The 12,930-nt window shown below is 37.9% G+C and overlaps 1 protein-coding gene across 1 annotated transcript; it reads left to right on the top strand.

The window, feature by feature from the left end:
• The first annotated feature begins 6,612 nt into the window (after positions 1 to 6,612).
• LOC4335049 (uncharacterized) lies at positions 6,613 to 11,779 on the top strand. The gene is made up of 4 exons (XM_015778622.3): positions 6,613 to 6,770; positions 6,894 to 7,003; positions 8,004 to 11,079; positions 11,403 to 11,779. The coding sequence occupies exons 2-3, from the start codon at positions 6,992 to 6,994 to the stop codon at positions 11,034 to 11,036; spliced, it is 3,045 nt and encodes a 1,014-aa protein (XP_015634108.1). The 5' UTR covers positions 6,613 to 6,770; positions 6,894 to 6,991; the 3' UTR covers positions 11,037 to 11,079; positions 11,403 to 11,779.
• The last annotated feature ends 1,151 nt before the right edge of the window (positions 11,780 to 12,930 follow it).

Raw genomic sequence — 12,930 nt, 5'->3', positions numbered from 1 at the left:
TTTGTCTTTTTTTGGGATGGAGGGAGTAAGATGTTGTTCTTTGTAGATTCAGTATATATGTTGATAACACCCTTCCCTGTAGTCTCCTTTCGACTTGCAATATATATGGTTGAAAAATGCCCCCATTTTATTGTGTTCCAGTTCACTAAAAAAGTTATCACCTACTGTGATGTTCTTATTTGGTATGTTCCATATATTCAGTCATGTGGATTCCGCGCATACTGTATTGTTTGTCTCTTGCTTCTTGATATGAAATGATGTACGTAAACAGGTCAAATGGAAGTAACCGAAATTCCGTGCTAATCAAGAGTCCCATCGCTGGTAAAAGCCTGCATAATGCAGGTTGGATGGTATATGCCTCTGAAAATAGGACTTTTGTGCTTGTTCAGTATGTTGCAACTTGCAAGAAAGGAATTGCCAGCCAGGCTATATTTTCTCGTTGTTACTTTATCCTTGGAAGGTACCAAACAAAGTGAATTTTGCTTTTCTGCATGTCTGAAATGTCTGTTAAATTTCATGACGGAAGTTTAATCCATATATATATGGCGAACATACACTGGCTTGAAACTAAGCATTCCGTTTAGTCTTGTGTGAAAGATTGATGTTTCTTCTTTCATGGAGCTCCATTATTGAATCATATAATGTTATGTGAAATATTATTGTTTCTTCTTGCAAATGGAGATCCATTGTTGTATGTACCATGTATTGTTATGTGAAAGATAAAGCAGGGACCAAAGAAAAATACTTTGTTGTGTAACGGGTTCTTTTGCATGCACCTAATGTTTGTAATGGTTCCGTTGCAATGCACGACGACTTTTTTCTTTATCTTTTGCTTTCATTTTTTTATGGAAATGGGCAATGTCTTCATTTTCTATTATGTATTTTTTTAACAACGAAGCTTGGATGCCAATGCCAATCTCTTTTTTTGGGGTGGGGTTGGGCGCTCGTCATTAGCGCTTTAATGACTGTGCTAATCACATTAATTATGCTAATAAATGAATAGTTAAGTTGAGAAGTTTTGTAATATGAGATGAAAGTTTCCAATATTTGGATAACTTAGACTTGAAAGTTTTTAAAATTTGAGTTAAAAGTTTTCGAGAATTAAGTTGAAAGTATTCAAGATTTGAGTTGGAAGTCATCAAAATTTGAGTTAACATTTTTCAAATTTTGAGTTGAAAAGATTTCAAAATTTGAGTTAGTTTTAGATTATGAGTTCAAAGTTTTTAAATTTTGAGGTGACGAAAGTTTTCAAATTCCGAGTTGAAAGTTTAAAATATTAGATGTGACTTTTTTTTAAGAAAGTTCTAAATTTTATTTGAAAGTTTTAAATTTCATGTATTCTACCTCCATCCCAAAATATAACCACTTTTGGCTATGTATCTGGACACACAGTTGTCCAGATTCATAGCTAAAATTGCTTATATTTTGGGACGGAGGGAGTAGATTTTTAAATGTTTAGTAAAAAAAGGAAAAAAAATCTAGAATCTCCTGCCAAAAAAGGAAATCTTACCTTAGTTAATACTCCTTCTGTCCTATTTTAAGTGCAACTATAGTTTTCGTATCCAACGTTTGACCATCCGTCTTATTTAAAAAACTTTAAAAAAAGTTTTAAAAAATAAGTCATGTATAAAGTACTATTTATATTAAAATACGGAGGGAGTACAAGGTGTAGACGATATCATATAGAGACAAAACCTATATAAAAGTTGTAGATAAGGATTAGATCTACAATTTTGTAGTTGATAAACTTTTCATTTGAGCTTATCTATGGTGCTAAATATGGTTTATAAGTTTGGATAGCAGCAGCCACAAAATAATATCATTTGTTTCTAAGACAAGAACTATTTGTAGGTTTGGTGTTAAGGTGACTTTGTGTGAATAGAGAGGACTTGAGTTCGAATATTTCTTGACACGTATATGAATATGAGTTGAAGAAATAATATGAATTGTGGGATTAAGAGTGTGATTGTATAGGAGCTTAACAAAAATACTAATTTTTTTTCAATTTTTTAGCACCTACAAAAATAAAAAACGGCTGCACCCTTATAGATGCCAGTTCTAAATTCATAGTCAATAACCGGCACCTATCTACCCTATAAGCCCTTTAGAAAGCAATAGGAGTGAAAAAAGATGGGTATTTCCTAGCCGCTCGGCCAGGAGGCTCATGGGAAAGTTACTGGATAGAATTATATATCTGATATTATCCGAGCTCAAATCCAAATCTATTAAAAGTATGAATTAGGATATGAGGAGTTATCCATATGTATGTCCTACATTATCAAACATATAACAAACAAACTAAATGTTACTATTTTAGTTCACCAGTAATATTACACAACCGTTTTCTCATCGAATCTTTTTTACACTAATTTCCTCCTAGACTTATTATCTATTATTAGAGTTATAAATAGATATTTGAATATGGTTTCATGAACATAAGATACTTGATGAGCACCTGACAGCGAGCGTCCCGATTTTTCCCTCTTTCACAGCAGATATAAAAATCAAGCAACAACAAAAATTCAGAGAATAACTTGGTTTGGCTTACAAGTATTGCAAGCCAAAACCCTAGAAAAATCCTCCACCCGTGCTTGACCAAGACGAACAGAAGATGAGATCCTCTAGAATCAAGTGACGAACCCAGGATTTAATCTCCTGATCTCGCCTCCTCCTTAAGATCGGCAACATTTCAACTCTGTGTAGATGGGATCGCCATCATCGGTCTTCCAGGAACAAAGCTCGGCAGGAGAAACACCAAGATAAAAAGCATGTCGAACCGGACTCAGAACCAACTCGGTTCCTAAATGCTAGACAAAAATAAATGACTCCCTGTTGATGAAAAACCCATGCTCCGCCGATGGTGCTGGATCTGTGTTGGCGCAAACTAAGTCGACAACAACGACGCCCTGAGAGATTTGCTTAGCTTCAGTGCAGATCTAAAAATTGATAAGATGCGAGCGTGCCAGTCAGCTTGATCCTACAACTGACAAGATATGTAAACAACAGATCAAATAGCTGATCGACTAACAAGCCGATGGAGTAGTTCTTGCCGATGTTGATAGAGTTTTGAACAATCACCTATATGTCCAATATAGATAACGGTATAAAGACAATTGGCTAATGATAATGTAATAAACAATAATATAATCCGGTAGAAATCAATCGGCTAATAATGATGTAATAGAATAAACATTGATCCGATGGTTAAAGTATACATCGGCCGGAGGTCTGATGTCATAAAATCTAGAAGGTTAGATAATTAATGAAACCTTTGTTGCGATCGGCTAAAACCAACTTATATGCAATCTTTGTAAGCCGGTGCAACGTCCAGATAACTCATCAGCTGAAACCCCAATGAAACCCTTATTATAATCAAAGACAGGTTAGCCTTTATGATTCTAGTTACGATAAGGGATGATGCATCGCAAAGTATGCTGAGAAACATAAATTCTAAATAATCGAGTCTTTGACTAAAATTTAGGATGGTGGATACCTTAATTAATCTAATCTAGCAAGATAATTTAGCCGATGCCTATATAAACCCTACAATGTATCTCAACAAATCTGATCAAATTAAGATGCTAAGTTAGATTAACTAAGATATATGATAAATATGTAGGCAAATATATCAACCGAATCAGAGCAATCCAAGAGGTTGAAGGGATGTAGCCTTTAACAACACCAATTTAGTCGATACAATTGTCGGTGCCGGCGGAACGTAGGACTTATCCCTTCGCTGGAGATCGAAAGCCGATGCAGCCCTGCGCCAGATGCCAAGTTCCACCAGTGATAAGTAAAAACCTTGGAAAATAGGGTGGCGATGCGCCGATAGTAGTTTTATTGATCGAGAGAGAGTTTATAATGACCCCGGGTATACATATTTATACCCATGGATAGATACTAGTCCTTTTTGGATAGGAAAAAAACTAAACGTAAAGTTCTTGTCAGATACGAAACATATTTTTCTAAATATAAAAAGAAACTACATATTTTTCTAAATATAAAAAGAAACTAACAGACTCTTTCTAATTAATAGATAAACTGTCATGCCGCATCCTCCTTGAATCGGTCTCTTCTAAATAAACTTTCCATAATTAATTAATTTCCTTAATCGAATCTATCAAGAATCCGACTGCTGGCGACTTGACAACTCCCGTCGGCCGATTCTAGGATTCTGAAGCTGATACTGACTCTAGGCCTATGACGACCTCGGGGCTTACCAAATTTTGACGTTAACACTCTAGCTAATCACCTCTAAGAATAATAAAATAATATGGCATCTATGCTAATCTCTACTATTATAAAAATTGAAGATGTTTTTGCCAGTACTTTGGTACGTCATTCGTGAATGAGTCGGTTTTTAATTCCGTTTTCTTTTGGAAATACATATATGTATTTGAGTCGGCTTTTAAGTTTGTTCGTTTTTGAAATACAGAAAAGACTCCTAATTGCAGGTCATGATTTTCTAAAAAAATATATATACGTCCAAACGAATTCCTATAGTGAATTTCATATTAACTAAACCATATAACAATAATAAAATTAAAATAGCTTTCACCCGTTGCAACACACATGCATTATTTTTTCTAGTGTAAAAACAACAATAGAAAATTAAGATAACACCACCAATACCTAAGTATTGAACTCTGATCGTGCGTGCAGGAATATAATAATCCTAATAATCCGGCACCGGTGCCTAATGATCTCTGTTACCTGGATTGAACCGAGGAGAAAAAATGTTGTCTCAATTCCTTTTCTTCCTTGGCCGTCAAGGTAGCATTATCATCTACTGATTTACAACCTCCTTAATTAACAAGCACGGGTTTCATGTCAACAGAAAATTGCCGTTTAGCCATGGACATAACTTGTGAAAAAGAAACTTGATAATAGGTGGTGTAAAATTGTGACAGTACATGGTATATAAATTGTTATGTTCCAAACATATAAATGACTTTTCCAATATTGAGATTTATAATAATAACTACATATATGGCTGTGTTCTTTTCCCCTCTTTCAACTCACTTTCATTGTTTCCGCGCACACGCTTTTCAAACTACTGAACGGTTTACTTTTTGCAAAAGTTTTCTATATGAAAGTTGCTTTAAAAAAAATCATATTAATCCATTTTTCAAGCTTTTTAGACTAATGCTTAATTAATCTCAATATAATCGCGTGCTTTGTTTTCCGTGTCAGGAGGCAAGGTGGGAAACTTGCCCTCCCGAACACAGCCCTGGGTTGCAAATGCACGACACATAAATGATTGAGATCAAAGCATTAAAAAGATCCAAAAACTAATATTTTCTTGATGATGTGGCTCTATGCATGTCAAGCTTTTGATTCTAGTAACTATACTAAGTAGGTTGTATGAATTCGGGTTCAGGCGGGTTAGGTGTGATACTGAGGAATAGTTCTGGCAAACCCATTTTTTCTGCTTGCGGATTCATCGAGCGCTGCAGTAGCCCTTTGGAAGCTGAACTACTAGCCTGCAAAGAGGGCATTATTATGGCCCTTGGACCTTGCTGCCCATCATTGTGGAGTTTGATTGCTCGGTCGCAGTGAATATGATCCAGGCTGCGATGGAGGAGAAGTCTCAGTTTGCCCATCTGACACGGGACATAGGAAACCTGATCACAGGAAACAGGGAAGTTTTACAACGGAAATCAATCGTACTCAGAACCGCATTAGCCATTTCCTAGCCAATAAGGCCCGTGCTGAACTCTGTATAGAGTTTTGGCCAGACGAAAATTGTGATATTAACTCACAATTTGTTTGTGAGGAGGCTGCTTCCGAGTAATATATTCTCTTTTCCCCGAAAAAAAATACTAAGTAGGTTGTAAATGTACATGATATATAAATTGTTGAGATCAAAGCATGAGAAATATGCAAAATCTAATTTTTTTTTTATGATGTGGCTCTTTGCATGCATGTCAACATTTTTCTCCAACTATTAAAATATATAGATTGGATACGATACATGATAAGTGATGGCACTATCGATATCCATACCCGGCCCCAACTGAAGAACAATACGATATACTGTGATTTGAACCTGTTCCAGCTCTGAGGAAAAATATGAAATAGGATACAAGAACGTGATATGACCGGACATGACCTGATTTCATCTCTATATAGAGATAAAGAAGTTGTGTAAAATTACCGCGTCTAGTGATGCGAAGAAGTTACTCCCCTGAAATAACTGAGTAGATTATCGGCTTTGGATGTAATGAATTCACGTTGGAGCCATATGTATATATCGATGAGTCATCGATCGAGCTCTTGCAAAACGGATATGTAGACTAATGGTTGTAGTGACCTAAGTAGCACTCTAAGGTTCTGAGTTTAAATCTTTATATGAGTGAATTTCACATTAGGTTGTTTGATAGGCTAAGTTCCTAATTTAAAAAGGCTGCATATATCCGGTTGGATGTAGAGACCGGGCAAAATATACCCTTCTCTAAAAAAATAAAAAATCGATTGAGCTCTTTTTTTTTTCTTTTCTTCTACCTTTCATCTTTATTCGTTAGGTGTGTCCCAAGCAAAGAGCAAAGCATTGGATATATTCCTTTATGAAAGGCAATGCCAAAACGAAACATGAAGATAGCACAATTGAGTAGCTACACTACGCATCAAAGTGCTTATTTAATTCGCTAGGTAGTTCCCTGGCCTTGACGATCAATTGTTCATCACCATTTTTGCTTTGCGACACCGTACGTCCATGTTGCCCCAAACAACTCCGCTTAATTTGCATTGACGATCACTTCTGCCACCAGGTACTAAATTAATTATTTCTTGCAGTTTTTGTTTCTTTTTCTTCTCAACGATAGGCATTTGGATTAACACGCCGGTTCATCCATGGCCATCTTGAATAAAACTTAATTAATTTGTTATTGCAGGGGAAGTGGAGATCCATCTCGATCGATCGATAGATATGGGTTAGATTTGTTTTGTGGAGCTTCTTTTACTTGTCCTTGGAGATAGACAGGAATTCATCATGCGTCGGGAGGTATTTTTTTTTTGTTCTTCCTCAGAATGCAGCAGATACATACATATAGTATTGTTAATTATACAGTTTAATTGTATATGCTTTCGAAACAATGATAGATTTGCGTGTGCGCACTCAGAGGGATGATTGTGCGCATATTGTGAGTGGCAGTGTTTATACCGTGTTTCTTAAAAAAGCATTGACCAGTTGGCAGTTGTATTATCAACTGTTGGTAGTGATGGACAGGAAAATATACAGTGGAAACTACATACGTAGTGAGACCTGAAAACTACCGTTTGATCAAAAAATAGACGTCTGAGATTCATCCAATCATTAAAGTAAAAGTTTTACTCACAAATTCACTTATGAGTAAAAATTACTCATGGTGATGTGGATGAATCTCAAATGTCCATTTTTTATCCAACGGTTGTTTACAAATTTTCACTACATATGTTATATGTTGTTTGCACTACATATTTTCCTGTGATGCTGTACAGTGCCTATATACAGACATCGTCTCGTTTTTTCCCTTTAATAGGTAATTAATTAAGCAATTATTATTTGTTAGCTTAAGTAGTCAGCGTTCACAGTAAAAACAATTTATAGAGGAGATGTTTGAGCTAATAATTAAATTAACCTAATCGCCGCATCCTTTAGTTATCTCTGATGATGATGTGCGCCCGGGTGTTTTTTTGTTTCTGTGCATGCATGTATGACCACAAATATGGCTGGTTAATTATTTGTGTAATCCGGAAAAAAAAAATTGTACCTGTGACACTGCCACAACGTAACCAGGATTATTTCTGCGGCCAGCTATAGCTACCTTTTTCTGATGGATCTGCACCTTTTAAATAACTAACAATCTATAGATATTTGATTATTAAAAAAACAATCTATAGATATGCTATATAAACCTAAACTAAACATTAGTAGCTAGTATAACAGACTAGGAATTACTTATGTATTATTTGCGGTCAGGGAGTGAGAGTGACATCAACTAATCAATCGGCATATAATGCAGCGCATTGATGCGACTAGTGTTGAGGCGGCGGTAGAATCACTAATCCCTTACTTGGAGGATACCAGCAGTGCTGCACATAAGTCCATCTACTTTGACGGATGGGATGGACTGGGTGCGTCTGCGGTGCTCAGAGCGATAGCAGAAAATCCAGCGCCATCTCTGAGGAAGAAATTTGACAGGATTATCCATGTTGACTGCTCGAGATGGAAGAAACGAAGGCAACTGCAAAGAGCGATCGCTGATCAACTCAAGCTTCCTCAGCATGTAATGGATTTGTTTGATAGGCAGGATGAGGAGGATGATTTCAGCGGGGTTGAAGAAAGCTCCAGAGCAGAGGTAACAGATATCGGAAAGGAGATCTATCAAACCATCAAGGACCTCAGTTGTTTGTTGATTTTTCATAATGGGAGTGACGACACAGTTGATACAAGCAAACTTGGCTTCCCCCTATACGATTGGTCTGATAATAAAGTGCTTTGGACCTTCAGAGGAAGGCTACGGCTCAATCCAAAAATTGCAGATAATGTGGACAGTTCACACCTCAATATTTATAGTCATTATTATTATCATTTTTATTCATTTGAAAGTTTGAATGATTTATTACCAAGAGAAGCTGAAGAAATCACTCAATACTCAGGTGAGCTCCACCTTGATGGCACCAAAGCTGCAGAATGTTGCTTGTATCTATTGTCTCTGAATTATAGGGGTGGCCACATCATGGACTACAACTGGGCAACCCATGCCTGCAACTATTGGGTTTGCGATGGAATAATAACAGTACAAGAAGAAAAAGGAGGAGGTAGCCTACAGGAGGACCAAGCATGGGAGCTTGCAGCTGCTCTGCATCAGGAGATACGTCTAGAGGACTACTCATCCAACAGAGTGCCTGGTTTTGGTCATTATTTGGATACTCCCCCAAATCGATGGGTTTTGGTCACCCAGGAGTCTGACATGAAGGACAAACCAACTCTAGAAACAACGTCCTTGTTCATTGCATTCCAAAGTGTGGTATTGTTACCGGATGACATGTTCCATCAAGCAAACAAAGTCCAAGTACTGAGATTGTGCAACTGTGCCTTCAACTTTTCGTCACCTCCTTTCCATTGCTGCCACAACTTAAGATTTCTTGGCCTGGATAAATGCCAAGATCATCGGACACAAGAAGCTGGAGAGGATAAGAGCAACACTAGTTCAGCACTGGAGTTTTTTCAGAGGCTATGGGTATTAGACATATGCTACATAGATTGGGAGCTGCCTTTCCCTACAGAGAGTACAAGAGAGCAGCAAATGGCAATGAACATTAGGGAGGTACATATAAACAAGGGAAGGATTTGGCGCAGAAATTTTGCATGGCGGCGATTGAAGAACCTTCGAAAGCTTCGAGTAATTGAGCCTACACACCCTTGGGGTAACAAAGGGGAAATAGATGAGTTTGCTGACATGCTGAAGCTGGAGATCCTTGACCTGTCTAAGAATACTATGATACAAGTTTTGCCAAGCCTATGTGGTGCCAGTAGCCTCAAAACACTGATCCTAGATGATTGTGTTGTGCTGGAACAAGTTGGCCCCCAGGGACTTCCTCCTTCGCTTGAATCATTCAGCTTTGCTTCAAGAGAAGGAAACAAAGCTAAAATCTCATCTATCTCCTTGGCTGGTTGCTCGAGCTTGGTGAACTTCACATTACGTGGGCCATTGCAAAACCTTAGGGGATTGGACCTCTCTGGCACAATGATAAAAATGCTTGACCTTCGAGATGTACAAGACTCATGTATTGGACAAATAATTCTGCTACGGTGTGAGAAGCTATGCACCATATTATGGCCAGAGAAAGGATTCCCAAACCTAAGCATGCTACACATTGATTCATTGGTTTGCCATGTAGAAACAGAGCAGCAGCAAGCATATGCAACCGTGATGGATTTAAGATTTGTTCAATCCTTGGTGTTAAGAAGCAATAACAAGTTCTGTTGGAACTGCAATAAGACCCATATAAATATATGCATCTCTTCTACCCCAAAAGATGCAACACCAAAAAAGAAGACAATGAGCTATTACAGCGCTCAAAAAGTAGTTGGCTCACCTCTACACATGCCAATAGTCACCACCATTCAACCTGTTGTTTGCTACAAGGATGTCAACTTGGCCATGATATCTGCTATTGAGCTGGAAGGCAGCAGTGCACCACGGCATGAGCCACTAGACATCCATGTGGAGATCGGAGAGGGAATAAGCTATGCTAATGTTGTCAGTGAACAAGCATTGAGTGCAGTATCATTTATGATGAACAAGGCCAAGTCTTTGCACGTACATGACAATTTTTCAATCACCAGTGTTAACCCTAAACACGTGATTTTGACAGAGGATAAGGAAATTACATGGTATTGTCTAAAGAGGTGCCACATTGAGAGATGTCACAAGTTGAACACTGTCTTCTCTACCGATTATATCAAATACCGCTTTCAAACACTGGAGGCATTTTCAGCAGCTGAGCTCATGATGGCAAATTGTATTTGGAGCAGAGGAAGGACATTCCCTGGTTGGAACAGTAATATGTTTGCAAAACTGAGGAGTATACACTTACACTACTGTCCGAGGCTCACGTTTGTGCTTCCACTATCATGGCCTACTCCATACTCACACTTGCCCAGCTTGGAGACTCTCCACATCGTCTACTGCAGTGAACTCAGACAGATCTTCCCCGTGGAGGCAGTTGCTCTAAGGGAACAACCAAGAGGTGTGCTGAGATTCCCAAAGCTGAAGCACATCCACCTGCATGATGTCCCCAAGCTGCATCAGATATGCGAAATCAGCAGGATGGTTGCTCCTGTGCTCGAGACAATCAGGGTGAGGGGATGCTGGGCTCTCAAGCGCATCCCCGCCATCAACGGTCGCCCAATCGTGGACTGCGAGAAGGACTGGTGGGAGAAGCTGGAATGGGAGGGGATGAATGTTGGCCATGACCCCTCCCTCTTTGAGCCTCGCCACTCGATGTACTACAAGAAGGCTCTACCCAGATGCTCTCTTCTCCGGTGAGGCGACATGCAGACGCTGTATCAACTGCTGCTCACTTGTTAAGGTACTCATGAATGAATGCAATAGCATTCACTACCTTCTCTAGTATTTGTTTTCTCCATGTTAATTCGTCTATGTATGTATGTATAGTACACATTACATTAATTATCACCGGCAAATTAATAAAAGCTACTCCTACTATCCACCTGCTTTAATTTGCAGTACCTTCATGCTAACTGCTAGTTCAAATGCAGCTGATAAAAAAAATGGAGCACATCGATATGATGTATAGTAAATTGTCAGAAATATATGTCTCTGGGAAGTATTAGTTGTGTTCATATATATGATTCTCTAATCACTTGTATACTTCTTGCATTGCTTCTGTAGATTTACTGATGGATCAACCAAGTTGTCTGCATGCTTTCTTCCGTCTCGCTGCAGTGGTTTCGAGTGTTTGCTTGTTTTCTGAAGAATAAATTGGTGCATCATGTGCTTGCAGCAAGCACCTCTGAGTTGTATATATTGTTGTGTGCTTGCATACTAAGTTAATTAATTCGCGTGTGTGTCTCTCAGGGGAGTGACGCAGAACCATCTGTGTGTGTGGATTTGTTGATGATGTATGTGCTTGAAATAAGAGGGTCTGATGGGCCTCTGTGGTGTGCCTACCACTAGTTCCCAGAAGTTCATGGTGTGACAGTGTGTAATTGCAAACGAATGGACATAAATTAAATATTGATGCTGCATCGTGGTGATGCTGCAACAAATGTATTGTGTGATCTACATGTGGACTACTGATTTGATTGTTTAATTCTAACATCTGTTAATATATTTTCCTGGCATATGTATGGATTGGAGTGACTAGATAAGCTTAGATGGCTGCATTTGCATAGCCATCAAAACGAAACAACTTCGGTGATTTAGTTAATTGCAATTTAATCATGTGAGGATATATGAGGTTTTTGAGCCAACATTGCTTCCTATATGTGTTATTACTTACAACTTGATCCTGCTTGTGAATTCTACAATAGAAAATTTTATACCTGTAAAAAAGAACACCTCTAACTTCAGTGGGTTATAGCCATGTGTTTTATCCCAGTTAAATAAGTAATTACAGGTCTATAATTTGCGCTGGCATTGTACCAATTGTATGGCTTCCAAGCAAGCTAACCAAAGTGTACTTTTTTGAATAATGATCCGGCCAACCATAGTATTGCAACAGATATATACTAAAAAATCAACGCACCATTTGGCGTGCCCAATAATTTCAATCTCGTATGTGTTGTTAAGGACTTCTATGGAATATAAAAGGTTCCAATAAGACTCTTAGATCATGCTAGATATAAAAGACTCAGTTATGTTAGAGTTTGTATTGAATATGCATATAAAGTCGGTTACAGTTTAGATTTGGAGTTATACTAGGTGCAGGAATAGAGTAAGAGTTGGACTCTATCCTAATCTCTCTCTTAAATAGAGGGCGGACATGTTGTAACCGTATGGTGACTTAGCAATATAGGCGAGAGGTAACAGCTGTCGGCAGGGGTCGACCGAGGGGTGTTGTAACTCTGATACGCTGTAATTATATTGGATCAGGGAGGAGCTCCTGTAATCAATGCCTAGATATGTAGGCTACGGTTACATTGTCAAATATCGTGCCTCATTGTTGTTATTAGTCTTGGATCTTCTACGGCGTTTCTTTCGCATTTGGTTTCCGATGTGAAATTCGGGTTGGTTTTATAACACGTTAGTGGTATTCTTACCACCATATACAAATATTTTGTACAATAGATAGAAGATAGTATTGTTATTAAGATATTATTTTTGGATACTTTTAATTTGAGATGAACTTATGTAAATAATTCATTATGGATTTCATTTCATTATATTTATTCAAGTTGAATTGAATTTATATTTTAAT

The sequence above is a fragment of the Oryza sativa genome, chromosome 4 (assembly GCF_034140825.1).
Source record: "Oryza sativa Japonica Group chromosome 4, ASM3414082v1".
Lineage (NCBI taxonomy): Eukaryota > Viridiplantae > Streptophyta > Magnoliopsida > Poales > Poaceae > Oryza > Oryza sativa.
This window is presented reverse-complemented; position numbering and strand designations above follow the sequence as displayed.